The 27,343-nt window shown below is 41.1% G+C and overlaps 1 protein-coding gene across 1 annotated transcript in view; it reads right to left on the bottom strand.

The window, feature by feature from the left end:
• The window catches only part of LAMA3 (laminin subunit alpha 3), a 238,643-nt gene that overhangs the window by 165,494 nt on the left and 45,806 nt on the right, over positions 1-27,343 (bottom strand). Inside the window, 6 exon segments of the mRNA XM_036874222.1 lie at positions 3,070-3,188; positions 7,015-7,130; positions 10,412-10,503; positions 13,022-13,192; positions 14,428-14,546; positions 15,816-15,933. Coding sequence (XP_036730117.1) covers positions 3,070-3,188; positions 7,015-7,130; positions 10,412-10,503; positions 13,022-13,192; positions 14,428-14,546; positions 15,816-15,933 — 735 coding nt within the window.

Below are 27,343 nucleotides of genomic sequence, written 5' to 3'. Positions count from 1 at the left end.
TAATTATATTTTAAAAACTGCCAGATATTTTCCTGAAGTGATTGTACCACTTTTCACTCACACCAACAATGCATGATAGGTACGGTTGCTCCACATCCTCACCAAAATTGGGGGTAAGTCATTGTAACTATAATTTACATTTCTCTGATGACTCATGATGTTAAGCCCTTTGTTGTATGCTTATTGGCCATTCATACATCCACTTTTTTTTTTTTTTTTTTTTTTTTATTTATGTCTGTGTTGGGTCTTCGTTTCTGTGCGAGGGCTTTCTCTAGTTGCGGCAAGCGGGGGCCACTCTTCATCGCGGTGCACGGGCCTCTCACTATCGCGGCCTCTCTTGTTGCAGAGTACAGGCTCTAGACGCGCAGGCTCAGCAATTGTGGCCCACGGGCCCAGTTGCTCTGCGGCATGTGGGATCCTCCCAGACCAGGGCGCGAACCCGTGTCCCCTGCATTGGCAGGCAGACTCTCAACCACTGCGCCACCAGGGAAGCCCCCATACATCCACTTTTGTGAAGTGGCTATTCAAAGCGTTTGCAATTGTATTGGGTTATTTGTCTTTTCATTATTGAGCTGCGGGAGTTCTTTATATTGTGTATCCTGGATACCAACCATTTGTCAGACTTATGTTTTCTGAATATTTTCTCCCCATTCATGGCTTGCCTGTTCATTTTCTTCAGTGTCTTTTGTGAGCAGAAGTTTTTAATTTTGATGAAGTCCAATTTGTCAATTTTTCATGGTTATTGCTTCCTATGAACTAAGAAAACTGTTCATCCTCGAATCACAAAGATATCTGCCTCTATTTTTCTCAAAAGCTTTAACTTTACTTTAGGTCTGATCCATATCAATTTAGTTTTTGTGTATGATTTGAGGTCGGGGTCAGAGTTAATTTTTTTCCCATATAAATCCAGTTACTCCAGAACCATTTGTTGAAAGGACTTTTCTCTTCTCTCCCCACCCCCTGTCACTGGATTGCTTTGGTACTTTTATCAAAAATAAAATGTCCAGGGGTTTTCCTGGTGGCGCAGTGGTTAAGAATCCGCCTGCCAATGCAGGGGACACGGGTTCGAGCCCTGGTTCGGGAGGATACCACATGTCACGGAGCAACTAATCCTGTGCACCACAACTACTGAGCCTGCGCTCTAGAGCCCACGAGCCACAACTACTGAAGCCCGCACACCTAGAGCCCGTGCTCCGCAGCAAGAGAAGCCATCGCAAAGAGAAGCCCGTGCACCGCAACGAAGGGTAGCCCCTGCTCGCCACAACTAGAGAAAGCCCATGGGCAGCAACGAAGACCCAACGCAGCCAAAAATAAATTAAATAAAATAAATTTATAAAATAAAATAAAATGTCCACGTGTGAGTCAGTTTCTGTGCTCCCTGTTCTGCTACATTGATCTATTCTTCTAGCCTTATGTCAATAGCACCATGTTTTGATTACTATAGTTTTATAGTTAATCTTGAAGTAAGATAAGTCCTCCAATTTTATTCTGTTTCTTCAAGATGGCTTTGGATAGTCTAGGTCGTTTACATAATCATATAAATTTTAGAATCCACTTGTCAACTTCTTTTTAAAAAAAAGAACCTGCATTAACTCTGTAGAGCAATTTGGGGAGAACTGGTATCTTAATAATACTGAATCTTCCAATCCACAAATATATTACATCTTTCTATTTATTTCGTCTTTCCAGATTTCTCTCAGAAAAGTTTTTTTAGCTTTAATATAGAGGTCTTGCATGTCTTTTGCTAAATTTATTCCTAAGCATTTTATGTTCTTTGATACTATTTTTAATTGAATTTTAATTTCATTTTCCTATTGTTTGCTACTAGTATATATAGCTGGTTTTTCTATACTATCATTGTATCCTGCAATATTACTAAATTCAATTAGTTCTAGTAATTATTTTGTACATTCCTTAGGCTTTTTTACATAAAGAATCATGTCATCTACAAATAGAAACAGTTCTACTTCTTCCTTTCCAATCTTAATACCTTTTGTTTCTTTTTCTTGTCTTATGCAGAGGTTAGGACCTCCAGGGCACTGTTTCACAAAAGTGGTGAAAGCAAGCATCCTTCCTTGTTCCCAGTCTTTAGAAGGAAAGAGTTCAATATCTCATCACTAATATGATGTTAGTTGTAGGGTTTTCATAAATACCCTTCATCAGATTGCAGACAGTCCAGTGCTTCTGCAACTTTAATGTGCATGCAAATCACCTGAAGGTCTTGCAATGCATAGCTTTAAGAAGATCCTGGGATCTTTCACTTATCCGTGAAACCCTGTGATTTGTAACAAACCTATGACTTACATTTACTTGTATTTTAATTAACTATGGTGACAGATGATATAAAATGTGTGGAGTGGGGGACAGGTGGAGAATGGTGGGTCTCTCTAAGGGTGTGTAGCCCTGGTTCCACATAAATGGGCATCTCACGTAAAGAGTGCCTCCTTACTGGCAACGTTAACAAAACATCACTCTAAAAGCACACAAGACAGAATGACAATATAGACCAAACTCATGAACATTTTACACAATTTTTAATGAATATCTCAAGGCAGATATACATATACCCTCCTCTGCCATACACTCCTCTTACCTAAATTCCAGTGAACCCAATCGTCCTTATAAGAGGGATGAAAAATCCATTTTTCTTATTTAGTGTCAACAGCAGACATCATTAATTGATCATGATATACTTCCTCTAGATTCAGAATCCATTTGAAAACAGGATTTAGAGTCAGCACTGAAGTTGATACCTATTTGCCCTCCTATCTTAGAGCCTTTCTAAGATAAGATGGATAGCAGTCAGGATGACAGCCAGGAATTCTCCCCTCCATTTAGGCAAAGACCCAAATGAAGAATCTAACCAATGGAGTTTGGACAAACATGCCTCAGTCCATTTTCCCTAAATTACATCTAGCTAACCAAGCTTTCTGTGTACAAAAGTGGAGAAACGGCGTCAGAAAATCCTTAGAATTGCATATCACTTTCTTGACATCTTTTTAGAGCAGGGCTTACTGAGTGTTCATTTCCTACTGTGACACATTCACTTTGACTTAAATAGTGCCTCACCTGACAGTCAATGCAGACCCCTCCACCTGCATAGATGCCTTGGCTATTCAAGCTTGCCTGCTGCCTCTCAACTTCTGGATCATAGTAACAGTCGATGGCGTGGCCATGGCAGTTGCATGCTGAAAAAAGAGCATTCTAAGTTAGTACTCCATCGTGACTATGAGACCCTTAGTAAATTCCCCCAGAGAGTATTGTTGCTCACTGAGCTACAAGAAAGTCTATTCTGGAACACCAGGGATACCCCCAGTGGAAAATTTGGAGGAGTTTTACACAAAGACCCACTTATAATCATATGCAATTTATACCTTCTTCCATCTGATATTAAGTGGGAGAGGTTTCTCTTTTTTAAAAAATAAGATATATAATTACAAATTAAGATAAACCAAAATGCCAATTAAGCTTTATGCACAAAGAGAATATTACTACTACTGCTAATGTCAAGAATAACTGAGGGACTTCCCTGGTGGTCCAGTGGTAAAGAATCCGCCTTACAATGCAGGGGATGCAGGTTCGATCCCTGGTCAGGGAACTAAGATCCCACATGCCGCAGAGCAACTAAAGCCCGAGTGCCACAATTACTGAGCTCGTGCACCTCAACTACAGCCTGCATTGCCACAAACTACAGAGCCCATGCACTCTGGAACCCACGCGCCACAACTAGAGAAGAGAAAAACCACACTCCACAACTAGAGAGTAGCCCACGCACCACAACAAAGAGCCTACGTACTGCAACGAGAAAAGATCCCGTGTGCCTCAACAAAGATCCCACGTGCCACAACTAAGACTCAAGGCAGCCTATAAATAAATAAATAAATAAATAAATAAATAAATAAATAAATAAATAAGAATAACTGAGTTCTTGGTACACTGTGAAAAGCATTTTACATGCATTATCTCATTTAATCTGCACAATAACTTTCTAAGGGTGGTGCTATTATGCCTGTAGCCCAGATGGGGAGGCTGAGGCTTAGAGAGGTTAAGGGATGAGCACATAGTCACAGACTTCACGAGTAAGAGAGGCAGAATCCTCACTTGTCTTTCTGTGACTCCAAAACCTATTCCCAGTCAACACCCTAAGCCTTTCATCCCAGCACTATCTATAATAGTGATCAATTGGAAATAATCCTAACATCTAATTATAGGGAAATGGCTAAGCAAACAACAGTATATTTGCTTGCCTGTCAGTTCTATGAAGTCAAGAACTGCTCCTGTTTTGTCTGTAATAGAGCATCGTCCCCAGCACACAGTAAGTACTCAAACACTTTTTAGATACACTTGAATCCAGAGAATGACAATACTATTGAATATGTGCCATCAAAAAAGATGTCAAAGGGCTTCCCTGGTGGCGCAGTGGTTGAGAATCTGCCTGCCAATGCAGGGGACATGGGTTTGAGCCCTGGTCTGGGAAGATCCCACATGCCACGGAGCAACTAAGCCCGTGAGGCACAACTACTGAGCCTGTGTGTCTAGAGCCTGTGCTCCGCAACAAGAGAAGCCAGGACAATGAGAAGCCCGCGCACCGCGATGAAGAGTGGTCCCCACTTGCCGCAACTAGAGAAAGCCCTCGCACAGAAACGGAGACCCAACACAGCCATAAATAAATAAATAAATAAATAAATAAATAAATAAATAAACCCAAAGTTAAAAAAAAAAAAAGATGTCAAAGAGTTTTTAATGATATGGGAAAATATTTAAAAATATCAAGTGAAAAAGCTCAGCATATAAAATTATATAAATAATATACCCTTGAGCATTTAAAGTATGCATGAAAAAAACACTAAAATACTTAACAAAATATTAATAGTGGTTCTCTTTGGGTAGTAAAAGTATTAATGATTTTACTTTTAAAAAAAAAATTTTCCAAGTTATCTACAAGTAACGTATGATGCTTCTAAAATTAGAAAATATGATTTAAAACCCATTTAGGATTTTCATCATTGCCAAGATGAAAAAAGATCTAACAAGTAAAACACTCATTCTCTCTTAGGCAGAATATATATTCACTACATTCCACCTAGATCCAATTTTCCAAGTCTTTCTAGGAATTTATGTGTTTTAATCAAGTTCTCGGATAAATCTATTAGGGTTAGATTTTCAAGATACCCTGTTTTTAACAGGCTGAGCCCTTTCTTATTTTCATTTCCTCAGTGGTGCCATGATTTTTTAAAAAATTCTAAGCATTTACATTTACTACGTCAGTTATTTCTTAAGAAGTCTATTTATTTTGAATTGCAGTAACTCAAATGGAATTTAGAAAGCATCTAACAAATATCTTAACAGGTCTGATTTCCATAGGCTGTTTATAATTTTTAACCATTTTGGTAAGTGTAAAAAGGTTAAAAACTTATGGAAGGAAATTATTTAAAATTTGTCATATGTGTGTTGGAGTAAAGCGTTGTCATTCACTGAGTGGTTCCATCAGTCTGGAAAACTAACCACACGATGAATGTTGGAATTCATGTGATGACACTTATTCAATCAAAGTATCCTAAACGAGCACCTGAAAGTATTGGAAGAAACAACCCCTGATTATTACTTTTCCCTCTTCGGGGCCCTATTATCTAGGGGTGAGGAGTCGGGAATTCACTGCAAAGGAACCTGTTAACTATGACTATAAAGTGAGAATGGCCATCCGGGTAACCACCTGGACCTAGAGATCACCTGAGCGTTCACCTTCGGCAACACCTTCCAACAATGTTAGCATCTCTCGAAGCGTGCTCAGAATTCCCCACTGGAAATGCATTTTAAGTAATTTTGCTGGTCACAGAGATCATCAGTCTTATCTCCTAAAGTTACAAGAACTATTTGGCCAGAAATTATAAACAATGGATTCTTTCTTACACATCTAGTTCAACAAACCTGGATCCAAACGCCTTTTGGTCATTTCAAAAAAGCAAATCCGTCTTCAAATGCTAAGAATATTCAGAAAAAATAGGCCACAGTCTCCAAAGCCAATAACTAAAAGTTACAAAAATGTTTCCAGCAATTGGAATAAATATATGGCCTTCTAAGAAGATGGGTTTAAAAGAAAATCTTCAGTTGGATGTCATGGGCTTGTTTGTTTAAATAACAGTTTTCTTACTTTATATTGTGCCCATAATTAAAAGCAGCCTCTCCTCTTCCTTCCTTCTCTGGTCCCCTCCATCCTGCATCCCCCTCAGCCCTATTCCCTCAATACTTCCAGCTCTCTGTTTAGACATCAATCTCACCACCTTCTCTGAATCTCGGTCCTCAGAATAATTAGGATTCCAATCCAGTATCACATCCTAAGAAATGATAAGGGTTTACAGTTTAATAGTGGCTGCAACACATTTTAGATTGCTAAAAAGAAAGGCCGGGCTTCCCTGGTGGCGCAGTGGTTGGGAGTCTGCCTGCCGGTGCGGGGGACACGGGTTCGAGCCATGGTCTGGGAGGATCCCACATGCCGCGGAGCAGCTGGGCCCGTGAGCCACAATTACTGAGCCTGCGCGTCTGGAGCCTGTGCTCCGCAACAAGAGAGGCCGCGATAGTGAGAGGCCCGTGCACCGCGATGAGGAGTGGCCCTCGTTTGCCACAACTAGAGAAAGCCCTCGCACAGAAACAAAGACCCAACACAGCCATAAATTAATTAATTAATTAATTAATTAATTAATTAATTTAAAAAAAAAGAAAGGCCAATTGTCAAAGCCCAATCCTTGCATATGCATATAGTGAATGCTTAATATATATTAACGAGCATTATTGTTGTTATTTTTGTTCTCATATTTGTATCTGAGTTTAGAGTGGGGCACTGTTACCTCCAGTCTGTGAGTGATTTGCTGCATCAGACAGTTCTGAGTCCCTAAGACTGACATGATCTCGCCCTCTTCATGAGCGTGGGGAAGACACTGCATCAGTCCTTAGAGATGGGGGGATGGGGACCATGGGTGGGGCCTCGCTTCCTAGCACCCCTCCCCCAGCACTCACCTTCACACTCATTGCTCTGCTCCCACGTGGCAGGCCGCCAGTGCCTCTGATTGTACCCTGCACAACAGCGATCACATGTCTCCCCACAGGTGTGGTGCTGGCATTCACACCGAAACCTGGGCATGTAGCAAAGCACATCTCAGTTACTGAAAAGTTGTTTGTTCGTTTAACTGAAGTATAAGATCAGTTGCTCCTGTGTGAAAAACTGAGTCATCATGGTCACCCATGGTACCATTGAGTGATTATGAGAACAAAGCACTTTGCATACGTTATTTCAAGTCCCCCGATCCCGCTTATTATCTCCATTTTACAGGTGGAAACACTAAGATCCGGAGATATTTAAACACTTGCCAAAGGTCAGGAGATGATAAACCGAGGGCCAGATTTCTAACTTAAGTTTGTCTGACTCCGAAGTCCCAGCTGTTTCTTCTCTATTATGTTATATATCAATAAATCAACACAAGAGCAAGCAAGTGCTGAGTGTACTGAGGTGTGTTGAATATCAACATCTTCACAAAAATCTAGAGTAGTCCTGTGAGATGGGTCAGGTTTCTTACTTTCAACCTGGGGTCTGGTGCAGAGATTCACCAAATCCAAGAGACAGTTACTAACAAGATCTCAGGGGACCCTGCTCCAAGAGTCCATGCCAGCTCCAACAAACAGCTCCCATCACAGGAACCAAAGCTCAGATTACTCAACAAGGCAATGGGGTAAAGACAAAAATCGACATTCAAAGAACTATACACCTGCCTTAGAACGTTTCTGAGCTAAAATGAAATCATTGTAGCCATGGCGTTGGATGAGAACTCCAAGCTCTGAGCTTCCATTCGTCTGTGCTTGAAAGAGGATTCAAAACAGTCTAAGAAGACTCTTGGCTGTGCCCATGGGGATCCCCTCAACTCTTCTGAGGGGAGGTGGGATGGTTATGCTCCTACGGGAAGGTGTCTTCCCTCTCCCTACTCAGCTCCCCGTTAAAGCAAATGGACATAGATTTAACTGGCAGCACAGAACAGCTGGAGTCCAAACGGGCTTTTTGTCAGAGATGCAACTTCAGCTCATTGCCAATGACGTATTTGCAAGCTGAACTGAAAGAATATTTAGGGGAAATTGCTTGAAGAACATATAGTCCTAATGCTCTTTTTTTTTTTTTTTTTTTTTTTGGAGGAGGGGTTTATTGTGGAGTCCATCTATTCTTATAGGGAGATTCACATTGAGCATTGAAAAAGAAAACAGAGCTGGGAACTTGTCTGAATCATATTGTCACTCCCAAATAACTGCTTTTTCTGACTCTCAGCCCAGGGTGATGGTTGATGTAGAAAATTTGTCCTTGCATCAGTTGTAAGGATGTTACTGAAGATGTTGTTGACTGGAGAATTCTCTTCACAATGGCCACTCCATCCACCTCCAGGTAGATTTCTCATCTGGCCCTAGCATCAACACTCATCTTCTCCTACACAACTGATTACTTTTTAGATTGTGATCATAGTGAAATATGAAACTGAGCAGGTCTCCCTTTTTGAGTTGACTGCCAGGAGGCTCAGAATTAAACCTGTGATCCATCCATGTTTCCATACATCAAAGTCAGCATGGTACCCATGCTTGATTAAATCCTCCTCTGCCTCATCATAGGTTCTGCTTGATTTCTGATTGTCCAGCCATGGTTCCCTCCACTGTCACTGAATCCCCTTCAATATAAGATGTTTTCCTATTCATGGAGGCCTCCATGAGTCATTTGTGCAGGTCACAACAGGCAGGGGGAGGCAAGGCAGTCGTGCTGATATAGACCAGTGGCAAACTGAGCCTTTCACTGAGGGGTGGGGAGACAGCCTCTCCACTCACACACGCTGGGAGCAATAAACTGCTCAGTGCAGAACCCCCCAGGTCTGCCAAGGGCATGGGGCTCGGCAGCTCTTCCAAGTGGGAAGCTCAACCCCTCTCCGATGACTTCTCCTCCTCTCCCAGGTGGCACCACTTTACCTCAGGCTCAGGGACCAAGAGTGACCTCTTTTCTCCCCTCTCGTTCCAACTCAGGTCTTCCCTGACCCGGCTTCTAGTGCCTTACGGCCTACCCTTCAGGAGTCTACATGGCAGCGATGGTTTAATCATTAATAAGCTCCTTGCTGATTAAGGGCTAGTCAGTTGATGGATTCACACTGCTATCTCAGAGAGCACCACCTGATCCCTGAAGGAGGGCTGACAGCCTTAGGGATTGTTTCTAGACAGGGAGAAGGGCGCCACAAACTTACCACGTAAGTTGGTAGCTGGCACCTCTGCCTGACTATGAAGCTAGGCCTTATGATGTACAAACCAGAATTTGACTAACAGTAAAATGTACCCCTGGTAAATGCTGCTCATGTGGAATTGGAGACTTTAAATAAAACATTGAGAGACAATCATTACTATATCCAGCGTCTGGTAATTTCCAGCCCTTCAAAGTATCCTTTCTAAGGTGATAACACGAGTGTATACAATTGCATAACACTTAATATTTGAGATCCATGCATCTTACTGTATGTGAAATATACCTCAATTAAAAGCAAAACAGTGTTACACCCATGTTCATAGCAGAATTATTCACAATAGCTAAAAGATGGCAGTAACCTAAGTGTCCATCAACAGATGAACGGGTAAGCAAAACGTGGTGTATATATAATGAAATATTATTCAGCCTTAAAAAGGAAGGAAATTCTGACACGTGCTATAGTGAGGACAGTATGCTAAGTGAAATAAACCAGTCACAAAAAGACAAAGATTGTGTGATTCCACTTCTACAAGGCACTTAGAGTAGTCAAATTCATAGAGTAGAATGGTGTTGCCTGGGGTTGCTGGGAGGAGGGAATGCAGAGCTGCTGTTTAATGTGTACAAAGTTTCAGTTCTGCACGACGAAAAGAGTTCTTGGCTGCACAACAATGTGAGTGTACTGAACACTAGTGAACTTAAACCACCCCCACTTAAGAATGGTTAAGACGGTAAACTTTATATTATGTGCACTTCACCACAATTTTAAAGATGAAAAAGGATATGAAAACATATACCCCTGATCTCACTAGACCAGGGATGACAAACAAATATTATTTCTCTTGCCAAATCTACTCAATTATTTGTGGCTGCCTGGGGCAGTGTCTGGAGCAGGGGTGGGGGAAGGGGGTTTGGGTGGCTTTGTACCTGATCATGCATAGAGTGCTGTGATTGATTAACTATGTCTGCTATGGGCTGGTTGCAGGTGAGAGGGAAGTTTGGGGTGGAGGAGGGGAGACATACACATCACCTACTTGTTGACATTGCAACATTCTTGTTGCGGGCAGGAACTTAGGGAGTATTTAATAGGATGCAAACATCTACTGAAACAATTAGATTTATTCATAGAAAGCTGAAAAATCTGTACAATGTACTCACAGTTTTTCAGGATTGTTTGTACTGCACACTTCAGCGTGGCCATTGCAAACACACCGCCCGCCAATGCTGATATCCTTTATGCTATAATAATACTATAGAACAGAAAACAGAACGTGTCAGTTTTACTAAACCCCAACGTGAACTTTCCTTTACTAACCTTTGACATACATCTGTACTGACCCTGCTTCCTTCCATCCTGTACTCCTGAGCCTCCATCAACACAAAAGGGAGCCACGTTTGGGTGTAACTTTTCTTACAAAGCAAATACATTCCCCAATCAAATTTCATAGCACACTGCTGAATTTGTCCATTTTTAAAAATCAAATGCACAGAGGGAAATTACCTCAGAAAAGAATCATACCCTATAGCCTTTGGGAAAGGGATTAAGTGCTTCCTAGTTTCTCTTTTTTTTTTAAATGTAAATCTGAGTTCCATAAATTGGACATATCTCTTTACCAGAAAACATAATTTTTATAACAAAAATTTTGTAACTACTGTGTTTAGGCTTCAGGAAAGGAGAGAATATTCACAAAGATGGATCAGATACAGCACAGAGACCGGCAGGACCCGCTAGCAGTTGCGGAAGCCTTGCTAGGTCAGGGTTAATAAAGCCCAAGGCAGAGGTTCAAGCTCCAAAAGGCCAGACAGTTGCAGACCCAGCTGAGGCTCGGTCCCTAGACCAGGCCAGCGATACGCATAGGCCATCTCGTGGACAAGGCATGTCTCCAGCATGGCGGAGGCCTCTCCACTCGTGACCATAGGTGGCACCATCCGCCAGCTCCCTTACTTCTCAGACTTGGCAGGAGGCACAGGACTCAGTAAGGAATTCAGAGGTTGTAAAATCATCTTTCTCACTGAGGTCATGCCACCAGTGAGAATATCTGTCAGTGAGGAAGTCTGTGAATTCACAGGGACAAGAGGGGTTTTGTATCTTTTTGTTGTTGCTGAGATTAGTCATCCTAAACCTCCCCCCACAGTCACTCAGGGTTGGGGTTCTGTTCTCATCTCCTCCCTGAAAGCTGTTAAGTGTCTTAGCTTCCCGGCAACATCTTACTTAGTCTAAAGGCATCAACAATCCCTCTTGTTAATATGGATAAAATTCAGTGTTGGAGGGCTTCTGTGACAAGTTCACACTCGGAAGCTTTCATGCTGATCACCACAGAAATTTCTCTCTACACATGGGTTAGGGCAGCAGCAGCAAGAGAGAAGCCCTCCATCAGCCTTCACCCCAGCACACATGATACGTGTGATAGGACACCTGGTATCCTGGCTCGTCCACTTAAAGAAGCAACCTAGACCGCTGGGGAGGGAGTGTCAAGATTATATATGTGATGCGCTCCACAAAAGATTACTTAATAGAGAAGACTACGTTCACCTAAGTGAAAAGAAATCTACATATATATGAGTACCAATCTTGCAACCCTAAAAAGACAAAAAAAAAGGGGTGAGGTACATTTGTGGCGAGGCTCCAAAACACCTGGAGGAATGGAAATGCAGTCTGGCTGCAGTTGATCAGAAAGCCCGGCTCGCCCTTGTAAATTGCGTTCTTGGATCCAGTGGTAGTTCCTACATACAACGGCTCAGAGGGAGCTAAGGGGGCTTAAAAAGTCAGAAAACAGGCCCCCTACACTCCAGATGACTGGCCTTTTTGGAAAATGCTCAAAACTGTAGCAAAACTTAACTTTTCTCTCTCCCTTCCTTTCCCAGCTCCCTGACTTACCTACCTAAGAAGCCAAACTCTATAAGGTACGCTGGCATCTTCCATTCACCCTCCCAGGTCCACTCTCCTCCCCTCTCCACCCTGCCCTTTGTCCTGGGGCTAAACTTTATGGGATGACAAGGGCCTCTTGCTCTCTGGCCTCCTGTTAGGTTTGACCATTGGGAGGAACTGGGAGGGAATCAGAGGGTGGGAGAAGAGTGAGCTCGGGATATTTATTCTGCTGGTTCCCTCTGTGCCCAGGAGACAGGGTACCGTCCTGACACTGAGAGTAAACGATGTTCATCTAACACTAGTGGAGAGTACTGTTGCTCACCAATGCCCACACCCCTCTGCTTTGGCTCGATTACATTACCCAGCCTCCTGCATCTCCACAGGGCTCTACGACCAGTTCCTGCCAATGGAAGTGGGCTCTGTGGTCAGGAGATGGTTCCTCCCTATGCTCTTTCTCTCTTCCCTCATCTGCTGACCAGGTGCAGGGGGTGCAGAGGAGGACCCTGAGGTCCTACAGGACGGCTGTGCCTCTACAGAGAAACAGCCTGGTTCCCTGAATAACTCTGTGGAGCTAATCCCACCTGCTGACCCACATTAGACTGTGACATGAGCAAAAAGTGAACCTTTATTGTGTTCGCCTCTGAGACTTGGGGATTATTTGTTACAATAGCAGACTAATACCAGGATGGCTGTCCTCTTTTGCCTTTCATCTTCTCTGAATATGATTTGTCTTTAACCACCAAACTTCTAAGCTATACCTAATATTTCAGACAAGAACAACTCTTACGCCTATGACATTACTGGCTATAAAGTTTACTTGAAAGAGTTCGAGGCAATGAATTTGATAAGCAAACAAGGTACCAAAAGCTGCTGTCTTGGCACTTAAAAGCACTACTCACCCGCCGAGTGACGGTTGGATCTCTCTGTGCTTTGGAGATGAGGTGTCCAAGAAGAGTGTTGGTTCGGAGAAAACGCAGGCGGATGTTTGTTGCTTTGGTGAACTCCCTCAGGGTGTGAGAGAAAGTAAAATTTTTTGTGCCTGGACGACCATTTATCAAGGACACCACAACCTAAAAGAACCACACACACATAGAGGGGGAAAAAAGTCCTTTTATCAAAATTTAGCTGCAAGTAACTAAAAATAACTCACATGCCCCCAAAACACTTACTTGGTTTCTTTGAGTCATTAGATGTTTCAAAACCTGGGCTCTCAGGTTTTATAAATCATTTCATTTACAAACCCTTTGTTCTATCACTGTCATTGTGGGGCTATAAACACTATGAAATGTTCAAAGGATAACATTAAAATCTACAAATATAAAGAAACAATTTTTGTCAAGCTGCATCAAAGAAACAAAGCTAAAGTAATCTAAAATCCCGAAAGAGGGTGAAAAAAGGAAGCCTTTGGATATAAAGTTGACAGTGAAGAGGACAAAAAAAAATCTATACAAAACCCAGGTTTCAATTTTTTTTTTTTTTTTTTGGCCACACCGCGCAGCATGTGAGATCTTAGTTCCCTGACCAGGGATCGAACCCGCGCCCCCTGCAGTGGAATCGTGAAGTCTTAACCACTGGACCGTCAGGGAAGTCCCCCAGGTTTTGTTTTAAAGCTTGAGGCGATGAAGTCCAAGTCCCAACCAGTTACTGAGACATGAAACACTGACCGATCACTGGAAGATACTAGATACAGCTGCTCAAGAAAGATCTCTCTACCTAAGGAGAATGAGACTGACACCCTTTAAAGAAGTTCATTTGAAACTCACTCCATGGGATGCTTCTCTGATTTTCCCCACTCTCTTTTCTCATCTTCCCTAACAACAGCCTGGCTGACTTCACAAGGACCACATGCAACCCCAATGAGACAGCAATTGTTTTCTCCCCTACAGATGATGCCCATCCTGCCAAAAAGGATCAGGGATTAGTTCTGCCACCAACCCCTCCTCTCCCCACTCTTACGGGAGGTAATGTGCTTGTGAAGCAGTGGGAGGGATCTTCACCACAATCACCAGTGACCCACTTTCTAAATAGTCCACCAGGAAAAAGAGTTCAAGACCTGTGGGCCGTGAATCCAGAATCCTGAATTCCCAAGGAAAATTAGACCTCAAACAGAATTTGCAATGTCAATTATACCTCAATTTAAAAAAAAAAGATTTCCAACCCAAACTCAATCTGGGAGTCTTCGATGTGATTCCTTTCCATCTATGTTAGATTTCCTTGAAAGTGCAAGTTTCACAATTATGAAAAATGTGGCATCTTCATGTTCATTTCTGAGTCTTATCTCTCAAGGCCTTCCAGATCTACTTACCTCACCATTCTCCAATGGCACGATCCGGGAATAATCAGTAGTACAAAGTACATCATCGTCTCGCGTGATCGCCCTATTTGCTTCCTGTCCAAACTGTTCCAAACAGTCTACTTTAGAATCTAGGAAGGAAACATGTTAATATTGTAAAATAAAATATTATCATCTTGCTGTAAATCTCTTAAGAAATCTTATGTTTACTTAAGAATATACATGAAAAGGGAAAGAACAGAGAAGCATTTAAGATTTTTAGACAGAAGCTTAGAATGAAATTCTTAATTCACGAAAGAAAATACCAAGCCATTTCAGGCCACGTGACTTTCAACAGAAATGTTTGGAGATATGGTTCTAAATCCTCATTCCTCATTAGGCAAGTTTACCCTCTAAGGAGCATTCCTGGAAAACCCAATGCTTTTGTAAGCCAAATTCCTGTCCACCTCAATTTGTCACGGGGTTCAGAGACCCAGACATTCTTCATTAGTGAAGACGACAAGGTCAAGGTAAGTAATGTGAAAGGCAGGATCCATAAAGATGGAGCACAGTTCCTAATTCTACATGAAAGGAAATGGACTTGGACTTCCCTGGTGGCCCAGTGGTTAAGACTCCACGGTCCCAATGCAGGGGGTCCGGGTTTGCTTCCTGGTCAGGGAACTAGATCCCACATGAAATGCCACAACTAAGAGCCCGCATGCTTCAACTAAGGAGCCCGCCTGCTGCAACTAAGACCCGGCACACCAAATAAATAAATAAAATAGTTTTAAAAATAGGGACTTCCCTGGTGGTGCAGTGGTTAAGAATCTGACTGCCAATGTAAGGGACACGGGTTGGATCCCTGGTCCAGGAAGATCCCACGTGCCGCGGAGCAACTAAGCCCGTAAGCCACAACTACTGAGCTCTTGTGCCACAACTACTGAAGCCCGTGCACTTAGAGCCCGTGCTCCACAAGAGAAGCCACCACAATGAGAAGCACACGCACTGCAACAAAGAGTAGCCCCTGCTCGCAGCAACTAGAGAAAGTCCACATGCAGCAACGAAGACCCAACACAGCTAAAAATAAATAAATACAATAATTAAAATTTTTAAAATATATATATTTAAAAAAAGGAAATGGACTGAAGCTACGGCCCAGTTATAAGTACACTGCTTCCCCCTAAATAGTAGCAAGAACCATTATCATAAGAGGTGTTTCAACTCCAGTTATACATGTGTATCCTTGGAATTCATGCAAATGTGCTTGAGAAATAGGGATGTTCCAAGGGTAACCTGGAAAGTTAAAATTGACCAGCCCCTAACTAGCCACACTGAGAGACTAATTTTCTACTTAAACCCACAGTCTTGATCTGCTGCCAATAATTCAAACCCCTCATAACATGGTAGGCTAGATTACTTACGAGCAAAGTATTGCCAAGGTGAGTAGGTGCTTCCGAAGTCAACAGATCTTTCCAAGACCCAAAGATCAGGGCGAGGAGAATTTGCAAATTTGATTAAAATATAGGCCACCTGGAAAAGCTGATAAAGCAAAGGACATACAGTTACTCAAGTCGCCGCATCTGTCCACACCCTCCATCATCTCTATATGATGCTGGTTCCCAAGGCAACACATCTAGCCACACCTCTCCCAAGATCCAGATCCCATTTCTAACTGCCTACTGGACATCTCTAATTGGGTGCAGCCTCTCAAGCTTATCATGCTCAAAACCAAAATAATCATTTTTTCTCATTCCACCGAATCTATACATTAATTTTTGTCACATCTTAATCATTATACCCTTGAATTTCAACCAGCCTACACAGCACCTTCAAGTCTGTACATTCAGAGAAGTCTGATGTCAAACAACAATCATCGTGGGCTGAGCTCTTCCAGGAGCAAGAGCCGATAGTACAGCCCTGAGCGTCTCCCAGGAGTGACACAGCCCTGGTTCCAGATCTTGGAGAGCTCACGGCTGCAGAACTGAGACCTGAGCGGCTGCTTGGTAGAGTGTAGCACCTCCTTCTCCTGTGCCAGCTCCACTCACCCCCTCTTTTCCTGATTTCTCTCCCTCTTACTGATTTTCTTGTTCATCCTCATCACTCTTTGCCCATGGCCAGGACAATGCAAAGGTATGGGAGAGATGAAACGCGGCTTTGGTCCAGTTTCTTCATCCTCCCACTCTTGAATCCCAACATGCCTCCATGATGGACCCCAGGAGTCCCTGCAGTCCACTCCCACCGCTTTCTCTCAAAACTTATATCTGGCTTGACTTGTGAACCCTGAGAGTCTATATGCTTATCAAAGAGCCTAGTATGAGTTCATTGGTCATGACAATGAACATGGGTGTTAAACAAATCTGCTAACATGTTAAGAAGTGAGGATTATCCCCACCCCACACTCCCCAACCCCAAGGAAGAGATTCAACAGTGACTTTCAGAAGAAGACTCTGCCACCTTATTAACTAGCCCAGTAGAGCCATTTGAACAATGAGCTCATCTAGTTAGAGAGAGAGGCAGTACTCAGACCCTGTGGGATCCTTTTATTTCTTAGAGAAAAAAAAAATAAGGGATTTTCATCTTTATATTTTTCACGTACAATAGTATGGTAAGAGTCATATATATTTTTTAAAGTCTCAGAGCTACTAGTTGATTGTGAATGTTCCCAACTCGACACTAGAAGCCAAAATCTCTAGGACACTGGTTCTCAAATTTTAGCCTCAAGATACCTTCACATTTTTAATAATTATGGAGGACTTTAAAAAGTTTTTCTTTATGTGGGCTATGTCTATTAATTAAGAAATACCATATTAAAAATTAAGGCTGAGAAATTTTAAAAATACATATTACTAATTCATTTAAAATAATAAACCATTACTTGTTAACATAAATACCATATTTTATGAAAAAAATACTATATTTTCCAAAACATAAAAATTATAGTGAGAAGAGTGGCTTTGATTTACATTTTTTAAATCTCTTTAAATGTCTGCCTTCATAGAAAACAGCTGGATTCTCATAGCCACTTCTTCAGTTTGTTGTAATATGTTGTTTTGGTTGAAGTATTTGAAGAAAATCTGGCCTCCCATAGATCTGTAATAGGAAAAAGGACCTAAGAGCTTGTGGACCTCCTGAAAGGTCTTGGGAATCCCATGGGTTCTCAAGCGCACTTTGAGAACCACTGATCTTGGTCACAGAGATTATCCTTTGCTCTAAGAAGCCCCTTTGCTTACTTCTCTGTGGAAGGAAGAATTGTCACACCAATTACTGAAAACCCTAAGTTCAGCCAGTTTTGTCTCAAACACTTGCTCTTTGATCTTGAAAAATCTGCTTCCCTGGGTTCAGATTAACGCTGTCAGAGTGTCTACCCATCCTTGGAAAAAAATGATCCAACCTCATGTAAAGTAGCAGGGTACAAAATTATTGCACAGAAATCTCTTGCATTCCTATACAGTAATGACAAAAAATTTGAAAGAGAAATTAAGGAAACACTCCCATTTACCACTGCAACAAAGAGAATAAAATATCTAGGAATAAACTTACCTAAGTAGACAAAAGGCCTGTATGCAGAAAACTATAAGACACTGATGAAAGAAATCAAAGATGATACAAACAGATGGAGAGATATACCATGTTCTTGGATTGGAAGAATCAACATTGTGAAAATGACTGTACTACCCAATACAATCTACAGAGTCAATGCATCCCTATCAAACTACCAATGGCATTTTTCACAGAACTAGAACAAAAAATTTCACAATTTGTATGGAAACACAAAAGACCCTGAATAGTCAAAACAATCTTGAGAAAGAAAAACGGAACTGGAGGAATCAGGCTCCCTGACTTCCGACTATACTACAAAGCTACAGTAATCAAGACAGTATGGTACTGGCACAAAAACAGAAATATAGATCAATGGAACAAGATAGAAAGCCCAGAGATAAACCCACACACATATGGTCACCTTATCTTTGATAAAGGAGGCAAGAATATACAATGGAGAAAAGACAGCCTCTTCAATAAGTGGTACTGAGAAAACTGCACAGCTACATGTAAAAGAATGAAATTAGAACACTTCCTAACACCATACACAAAAACAAACTCAGAATGGATTAAAGACCTAAATGTAAGGCCAGACACTACCAAACTCTTAGAGGAAAACATAGGCAGAACACTCTATGATATAAATCACAGCAAGATCCTTTTTGACCCACCTCCTAGAGAAAGGGAGATAAAAACAAAAATAAAGAAATGGGACCTAATGAAACTTAAAAGCTTTTGCACAGTAAAGGAAACCATAAACAAGACAAAAAAGACAACCCTCAGAATGGGAGAATATATTTGCAAATGAAGCAACTGACAAAGGATTAATCTCCAAAATATACAAGCAGCTCATGCAGCTCAATATCAAAAAAACAAACAACCCAATCCAAAAATGGGCAGAAGACCTAAAAAGACATTTCTCCAAAGAAGATATACAGGTTGCAAACAAACACATGAAAGGATGCTCAACATCACTAATCATTAGAGAAATGCAAATCAAAACCACAATGAGGTATCACCTCACACCGGTCAGAATGGCCATCATCAAAAAATCTACAAACAGTAAATGCTGGAGAGGGTGTGGAGAAAAGGGAACCCTCTTGCACTGTTGGTGGGAATGTAAATTGATACAGCCACTGTGGAGAACAGTATGGAGGTTCCTTAAAAAACTAAAAATAGAACTACCATACGACCCAGCAATCCCACTACTGGGCATATACCCTGAGAAAACCATAATTCAAAAAGAGTCATGTACCACAATGTTCATTGCAGCACTATTTACAATAGCCAGGACATGGAAGCAACCTAAGTGTCCATCAACAGATGAATGGAGAAAGAAGATGTGGCACATACATACAATGGAATATTACTCAGCCATAAGATGAAGCGAAATTGAGTTATTTGTAGTGAGGTGGATGGACCTAGAGGCTGTCATACAGAGTGAAGTAAGTCAGAAAGAGAAAAACAAATACTGTATGCTAACACATATATATGGAATCTAAAAAAAAAAAAAAAAAAGGTTCTGATGAACCTAGGGGCAGGACAGGAATAAAGACGCAGACATAGAGAATGGACTTGAGGACACGGGGAGGGGGAAGGGTAAGCTGGGACGAAGGGATGAAGTGAGAGAGTAGCATTGACATATATACACTCCTAAATGTAAAATAGATAGCTAGTGGGAAGCAGCTGCATAGCACAGGGAGGTCAGTTCGGTGGTTTGTAACCACATAGACGGGTGGGATAGGGAGGGTGGGAGGGAGATGTGAGAGGGAGGGGAGATGGGGATATATGTATACGTATAGCTGATTCACTTTGTTATACAGCAGAAACTAACACAACATTGTAAAGCAATTATACTCCAATAAAGATGCTACAAAAAAAAAGCTAGTTAGGAATTGTAAGGTACTCTGAAAACCATAAAGCAATACCTAAAGGAAGGAGAAATAATGTCCAGAATACATGTACCATTATTACATAGTGAAGGAATTCATAGGAAATCCAAGAACTCCCAGTTTAGAAAATCAGAACAAATATATTTCCCTTAAGACTGCACATCTGTCTTAGACCACATCAAAATAAGACTGCTTTTAGATATGTAAGAGAGAATACAAATGGAACATTTTTGGATACAGGAATCATTTAAAACATTCTTAATCTCTTCCATCAAAATCCTATAATCATAGCATGTCCCCTAAAAACCCTATATATTTAATAGTGTGTGACTTAATGGTTACTATGTTCTAGGTACTATGTCAAGCACCTCACAAACATTCTCACCATGAAAGTGGGATTTTATTAACCCCACTTTACAGATGAGGAAAGTGTGACTTCGAGAGGTGAAATAATGTGTCCACATCTTGCAGGTGTAAAAGTCCAGCACCTTTGTATATTCTACTCACTGATCATTAGCAATGCCACTGAACCTGATAGATACTTAATATTTAACCTGTTTCATCCTGGGGAAAATAACTGTCAAAGAAGTTCCAAACATCATTATTTCCAACTATGCTAAAAGTCCATTACAGGGAGCCCAGAGGTAGGGAGCTATGTGATAATACATCTCAATGGTTATTTGAGCGCATTGGTTTCTAAAGCTGCACTTTCTGCTAGTACAAATCCCCATAAATGAAATAGCCTTGGTAGCTCAGAGGGAACCTCTCTTTGTTTTGTTTCATCCTGTTCTGCGATAACATGTGATCCCTTTAAAGCAGCACATCAGTTAAAAATCCCACACCTAGCAGCAAAGGGAGGCATGCCGCAGTGTGTCCCCTCTGCATGTTACATAAACCTGCCCCCCGGACCTAATTTAACAAGCTCTGGGATTCCACCAACTCATCTTCCAGCACCTACCAGACAGGACTTTCCACTCCAAAATGCTTCCCTCCCATTTTCATCTTAGGAACTTGATTCTGAGATTCCTCAGCACAGGATTATGTGTCCTGACACTGGGAGGCTGCCTTTCGTTCTTGCTGAGTCCATCTGCAGTGACAGACTCTGTTTCTCTCTCCCTACCACTGCGGTGCAACTTGCAGTGGCTTCTTGCCGAGCACTCCAGCTCTGCAGCCAATCTCCCCTTGATGTATAGCTTCAAAATGGTGCTGAGAGGCGGCCTCCGGAGTGGGTTCACAGTGGGTTCACGCATGTTAAACCAACAGGTATGGATTTATTCTCTTCTACTTGATAATTTTAAATGCTGTGCCTTCTAAATGGCTCCTTCTGTTAAACCCCTGTTATCAGTGACTTATGTTTGCTCTTTGATCACTCAACATACTTCAAAGCACGTCTGAGTGACACTTGAGACTCATGGATGTAAATGAGGGCCCTTTACGAAACAAGAAAGAACCAGGCAATGGAGTCACTAGAAGCAGAAAAGCAAAGGCCAAGTTGTGCATTTTCAGAGAAATGACGTTTGGGAGTTAAGGTAAGGAGGGAAAAGTGACCGAGAAGGACTGAGTTGTCATCCTCTCTCCACATGCTTCTGAAACAAGCTAAAGATGGCTTGAACTTTGCTGATGAGCATTTAGATGGAGGTACAAAGTAGTCTTTTAAATAATGTTTTAATGAAGCAGATAATAATCATAAAAGGTGCAGCAAGAGGTACTTTGACTTCCAAAGCCTTCAGGGGGAGCAGGTGAGACAAGCCAGCCCTTTCTGATCCTCAAGCTCGTCATGCTGAAGCCTCTGAGATTCCAGCTCCTACAGCCCAGCATCTATTTCATTCCATGGCCTTCCCAGATGCAGGTAGTAGCTGTTCAATAAACGCCATGAATGAATGGATCAATATTAAAGTTGTGCAGTCACCACCGAGTTTGGGAAGTGGGCACCAGTTAGCACCGTTGGGTGCCATGCTCGGCGGTGGACTGCTAATGGCAGAGGAGAAGCAACTCCTGGTGGCACATCTTTGCTCTGCCACCCACCAGCCATGTGACTCTAAGTCCATCACTGAAGCATTTTGCGACTTTATTTCCTTGTCCATAAAATAATAACATAAAACAATCAAAAAAGATATTTAAGTACATAGGTGAGGGACAGTAATATCCACTTCATACAAATTTTACATCCTCCATCTCAAAGAGCACTTACTATGCTCTGTGGCATATATGTGTTTTCATATGTCATCTCCACTAGACTGACATCTTTGTGTCTCAATCACTCCTGTTTCCTCAGAGTAGATGCTTAATAAATGTCGTTGAATTGAAATGAAACTTAATAAATGGGACATGTGAAACTGCAAAATATTATGCACATGTATTTAAAGTCACATCCAAAATTAGCTTCTTACTCAACTAAACAGCACTCTCTCCTCCAAAAGAGTCTAAGTTATAATGTGAAATAAATCTATTATCATAGCCTTATAATTTGATAAACATACTGTTCCACAATGCAGTGTTTCCTGATTTGCTTCTTCCAACTTTTTATTTTGCATAATTTTCAAACCTATAGGAAAGCTCAAAGAACAGTACAATGAATATCCCTACACTTTTTTCGCTTAGATTCACCAAATGTTAACATTTTGCCACATTTGTACTTTCTCTCTCTCTCTCTGTCTACACACATACACACCTTTTTTTAACCTTTGAAAGCAAGTTTCAGACATCATTATGCTTCAACCCTAAATATTTCACCATGTACCTCCCAAGAACATGGACATTTCTTCTACATAAACTCAACATTTTGATGCCTAGGAACTCTTACCATTCATACAAAAATCTTATATAACACACTGTACATATTAGAATTACCCTGATTCTCTTAACACCGCCCATTGCATTTTTCCAATCCGGGATGCAATCAAGGATTATATATAGCATTTACTTGCCAAGTCTCTTGTCTCCTTTAATCTAGAGCAGTCCTCCCACGATTTTTCTTTCCTGACATTGGCATCTTTCCACAACAGAATGTTCCCCCATCTGAATGTGTTTGATTATTTTCTCATCATCTGATTCAGGGTAAACATTTTGGCAGGATTACTACCCATGGGACATCGTCTTCTCATGGCATCACGCCAGGGAGCACGGGATGCCAGGTTGTCCTGTTATCAGTGATGTTATGTTTGATCACTTGCTTGAGAAGATGTCCACCAGATTTCCCCTTTACAAAGTTATCTTTCTACCTTTGTCATTAATAAGTAACCCAAGGAGAGACATTTTGAAACACTTATTTTTATTAACTAAATTACAAACGTTCCTGCTATCCATGTAAAAATACAAATAAGAGTTAAGAAAAATAAGTCCCAAGATATGGAATCAAACAGTTATAGTTCCTTTAAGGCTGATGCCCATTTGAAAAACTTATCTAATGAGCTAATTTTATAAAAACTTTTTAAAATATTTATTTGGTTGTACTGGGTCTTAGTTGCAGGCTGGCTCCTTACTTGTGGCACGCAAACTCTTAGTTGCAGCATGCATGTGGGATACTAGTTCCCTGACTAGGGATTGAACCTGGGCCACCTGCACTAAGAGCATGGAGTCTTAACCACTGCACCATCAGGGAAGTCCCTATAGAAACTTTTTAATTGAGAAGGAAATATGCAGGTCAAGTGGAATTAAACTCCGTTTTAGTAAACTTGTTTGAAAACTTCTTATAAAGTGAAGTACAATCCTCATTAAACAATCAAGGCCAGTGATGAAAATATGACTCAGCTGGCCTGAAAAAGGATCCTTTTAATCCTGGTGCAAAGAGCACATCGGCCAATGGCTTGGCGAGGGCACTTCTTTCGGGTTTATCATCACCCTGTCTTATAAAACCCAGAACTTGGCACCATCGAAAAGAGAGTGCTTAGGAGGAAAGTCACTGTGTCCTTCAGGTCCTCTTACTGTTTCCCAAAAGCACCTGCTCACCATTGAGGGAAGGTCGATCATTCCAGAAACTTACAGGAAGGGACTCAAGAGGTCCCAGGTCTATCTCTCACCCAGGGTAAGAACCTTCACCCTAGAATCTCCTTTTGAGAGGAAAGGAGACCCACTGCGTTGCTAAGTTCTGGCCACTACATGTTTCCTCGCTGTCCTGAAAACTTTTTCTCATAATTCCCCCACCTACCCTTTGGGGTAGCACAGATTTCTACCATTTATCCCACATGACAGCCTGCCCAGAATTTAAATACCAACACCACATTTCCCTAGGTTCTTTTTTTTTTTTTAACATCTTTATTGGAGTATAATTGCTTTACAATGGTGTGTTAGTTTCTGCTTTATAACAAACTGAATCAGTTATACATATACATATGTTCCCATATCTCTTCTCTCTTGCGTCTCCCTCCCTCCCACCCTCCCTATCCCACCCCTCTAGGTGGTCACAAAGCACCGAGCTGATCTCCCTGTGCTATGCGGCTGCTTCCCACTAGCTATCTATTTTACATTTAGTAGTGTATATATGTCCATGCCACTCTCTCACCCTGTCACATCTTACCCTTCCCCCTCCCCATATCCCCAAGTCCATTCTCTAGTAGGTCTGTGTCTTTATTCCCGTCTTGCCACTAGGTTCTTCATGAACTTTTTTTTTTTTCCTTAGATTCCATATATATGTCTTAGCATACTGTATTTGTTTTTCTCTTTCTGACTTACTTCACTCTGTATGACAGCCTCTAACTCCATCCACCTCACTACAAATACCTCCATCTCGTTTCTTTTTATGGCTGAGTAATATTCCATTGTATATATGTGCCACATCTTCTTTATCCATTCATCCAGTGATGGACACTTAGATTGCTGCCATGTCCTGGCTATTGGAAATAGAGCTGCAATGAACATTTTGGTACATGACTCTTTTTGACCTATGGTTTTCTCAGGGTATATGCCCAGTAGTGGGATTGCTGGGTCGTATGGTAGTTCTATTTTTAGTTTTTTAAGGAACCTCCATACTGTTCTCCACAGTGGCTGTATCAATTTACATTCCCACCAACAGTGCAAGAGGGTTCCCTTTTCTCCACACCCTCTCCAGCATTTATTGTTTCTAGATTTTTTGATGATGGCCATTCTGACTGGTGTGAGATGATATCTCATTGTAGTTTTGATTTTCATTTCTCTAATGATTAATGATGTTGAGCATTCTTTCATGTGTCTGTTGGCAATCTGTATATCTTCTTTGGAGAAATGTCTTTTTAGGTCTTCTGCCCATTTTTGGATTGGGTTGTTTGTGTTTTTGTTGTTGAGCTGCATGAGCTGCTTGTAAATCTTGGAGATTAATCCTTTGTCAGTTGCTTCATTTGCAAATATTTTCTCCCATTCTGAGGGTTGTCTTTTGGTCTTGTTTATGGTTTCCTTTGCTGTGCAAAAGCTTTTAAGTTTCATTAGGTCCCATTTGTTTATTTGTGTTTTTATTTCCATTTCTCTAGGAGTGGGGTCAAAAAGGATCTTGCTGTGATTTATGTCATAGAGTGTTCTGCCTATGTTTTCCTCTAAGAGTTTGATAGTGTCTGGCCTTACATTTAGGTCTTTAATTCATTTTGAGTTTATTTTTGTGTATGGTGTTAGGCAGTGTTCTAATTTCATACTTTTACATGTACCTGTCCAGTTTTCCCAGCACCACTTATTGAAGAGGCTGTCTTTTCTCCACTGTATATGCTTGCCTCCTTTATCAAAGATAAGGTGACCATATGTGCATGGGTTTATCTCTGGGCTTTCTATCCTGCTCCATTGATCTATGTTTCTGTTTTTTTTGTTTGTTTGTTTGTTTTGTTTTGTTTTTAATTTTATTTATTTATTTATTTTTATTTATTTATGGCTGTGTTGAGTCTTCGTTTCTGTGCGAGGGCTTTCTCTAATTGCGGCAAGCGGGGGCCACTCCTCATCGCGGTGCGCGGGTCTCTCACTATCGCGGCCTCTCTTGTTGCGGAGCACAGGCTCCAGATGCGCAGGCTCAGCAATCGTGGCTCACGGGCCCAGCTGTTCCACTGCATGTGGGATCCTCCCACACCAGGGCTCGAACCCGTGTCCCCTGCACTGGCAGGCAGATTCTCAACCACTGCACCACCAGGGAAGCCCTATGTTTCTGTTTTTGTGCCAGAACCAAACTGTCTTGATTACTGTAGCTTTGTAATATAGTCTGAAGTCAGGGAGCCTGATTCCTCCAGCTCCATTTTTCGTTCTCAAGATTGCTTTGGTTATTCGGGGTCTTTTGTGTTTCCATACAAATTGTGAAATTTTTTGTTCTAGTTCTGTCAAAAATGCCAGTGGTAGTTTGATAGGGATTGCATTGAATCTTAAGGAATTAAGATTCAAGTCATCAGGAGGCAAGGATTAGGGTAGAAACTGGAAAGGGGAAGAGAATTAAAGTACCTTGCTTCCTCATTAAAAATAACTACAATAACCTGAGAAATAAAAATCCTGAACCAAAATCAAGTCTAAAGATTTGGATTACTCCAATAACTTGGAAAATGACAAGCCTGCTATTTTTTAAGGAAGATTTCAAGAAAAAAATCAAAAGACAAGGAGAAGGTGAAACATTTGCATCTATATTTTATGATGACTGATGACTTCTTAACTCTGGAGGAAAAAAGTGATTGAAGACATATAGCATGGTTTTCAGTCCTTGTGGACGTTATTATTCCCCAAGTAGACTCAAAGGGCAGAGCTTGAAACTAACATATGTTACTCAAGAGCATTTTATCCACAACTAAGAATTTACAGATAGATTTGGTGGTGATTTTAAATAAGTTGAAGCCTATTGGAATCCAAGAGCTGAGCTCAATTTCACAATGAAGTCTAATATTTTATCCAATGCTTTACAGCTACACTCAACTGTCACGGATTTTTTTTTTTTTTTTTTGTCCAGGACCTGATTCTCCCTATAAAACTCACTTTCCCTCATTCACGCTTTTTTTTTTTTTCTGCTAATTTATAATAAAATTGGGTAGGACGTTTAGTTCACTCACTGAACTGATAAAGAGCCTAAGAATTTGTCTGACAAACTATACAGGACAAGGGAAATGATAACCTTGTTCTTCCAAGGCAAAGAGATTTAACTACCTCAACTTTCGTAACGAGCAAACCAAGTTATCTAATTCCTCCTTTAATCTATCTAAATTTTTCTAACTCAACAACTCCTAAAAAATATATTGATTTCTACAGGTGACTCACACCGTGATAAAGTTCAGCAAAGTATTGCTCAATGAGGATTTATCCTAAATCAGATTCTAAATGATGTTATTTATCATCACTTTTCATAAATGAGTCCACATCCTTCATAATGTTCCAGCCCTCCTCTTGGCCAGTATCTTTCTCCCTAAAGGGTATTCTCATTTCTAGCCTGCACTCATAATGGTCCTTTCCTAATTTTAGTCACATCTCTTCCTTTCTCCCTGTGACATCTTTCCTGAGATTCAGCATCCATGGCTAAATCAGAATGTTACCTAAGGCTAAAATTTTCCTTTTGGCTGTGTTTCCAATGCTCTTATTAATGGCAGGGCACT

Source organism: Balaenoptera musculus, chromosome 14, assembly GCF_009873245.2.
Source record: "Balaenoptera musculus isolate JJ_BM4_2016_0621 chromosome 14, mBalMus1.pri.v3, whole genome shotgun sequence".
Taxonomy (NCBI): Eukaryota; Metazoa; Chordata; class Mammalia; order Artiodactyla; family Balaenopteridae; genus Balaenoptera; species Balaenoptera musculus.
This window is presented reverse-complemented; position numbering and strand designations above follow the sequence as displayed.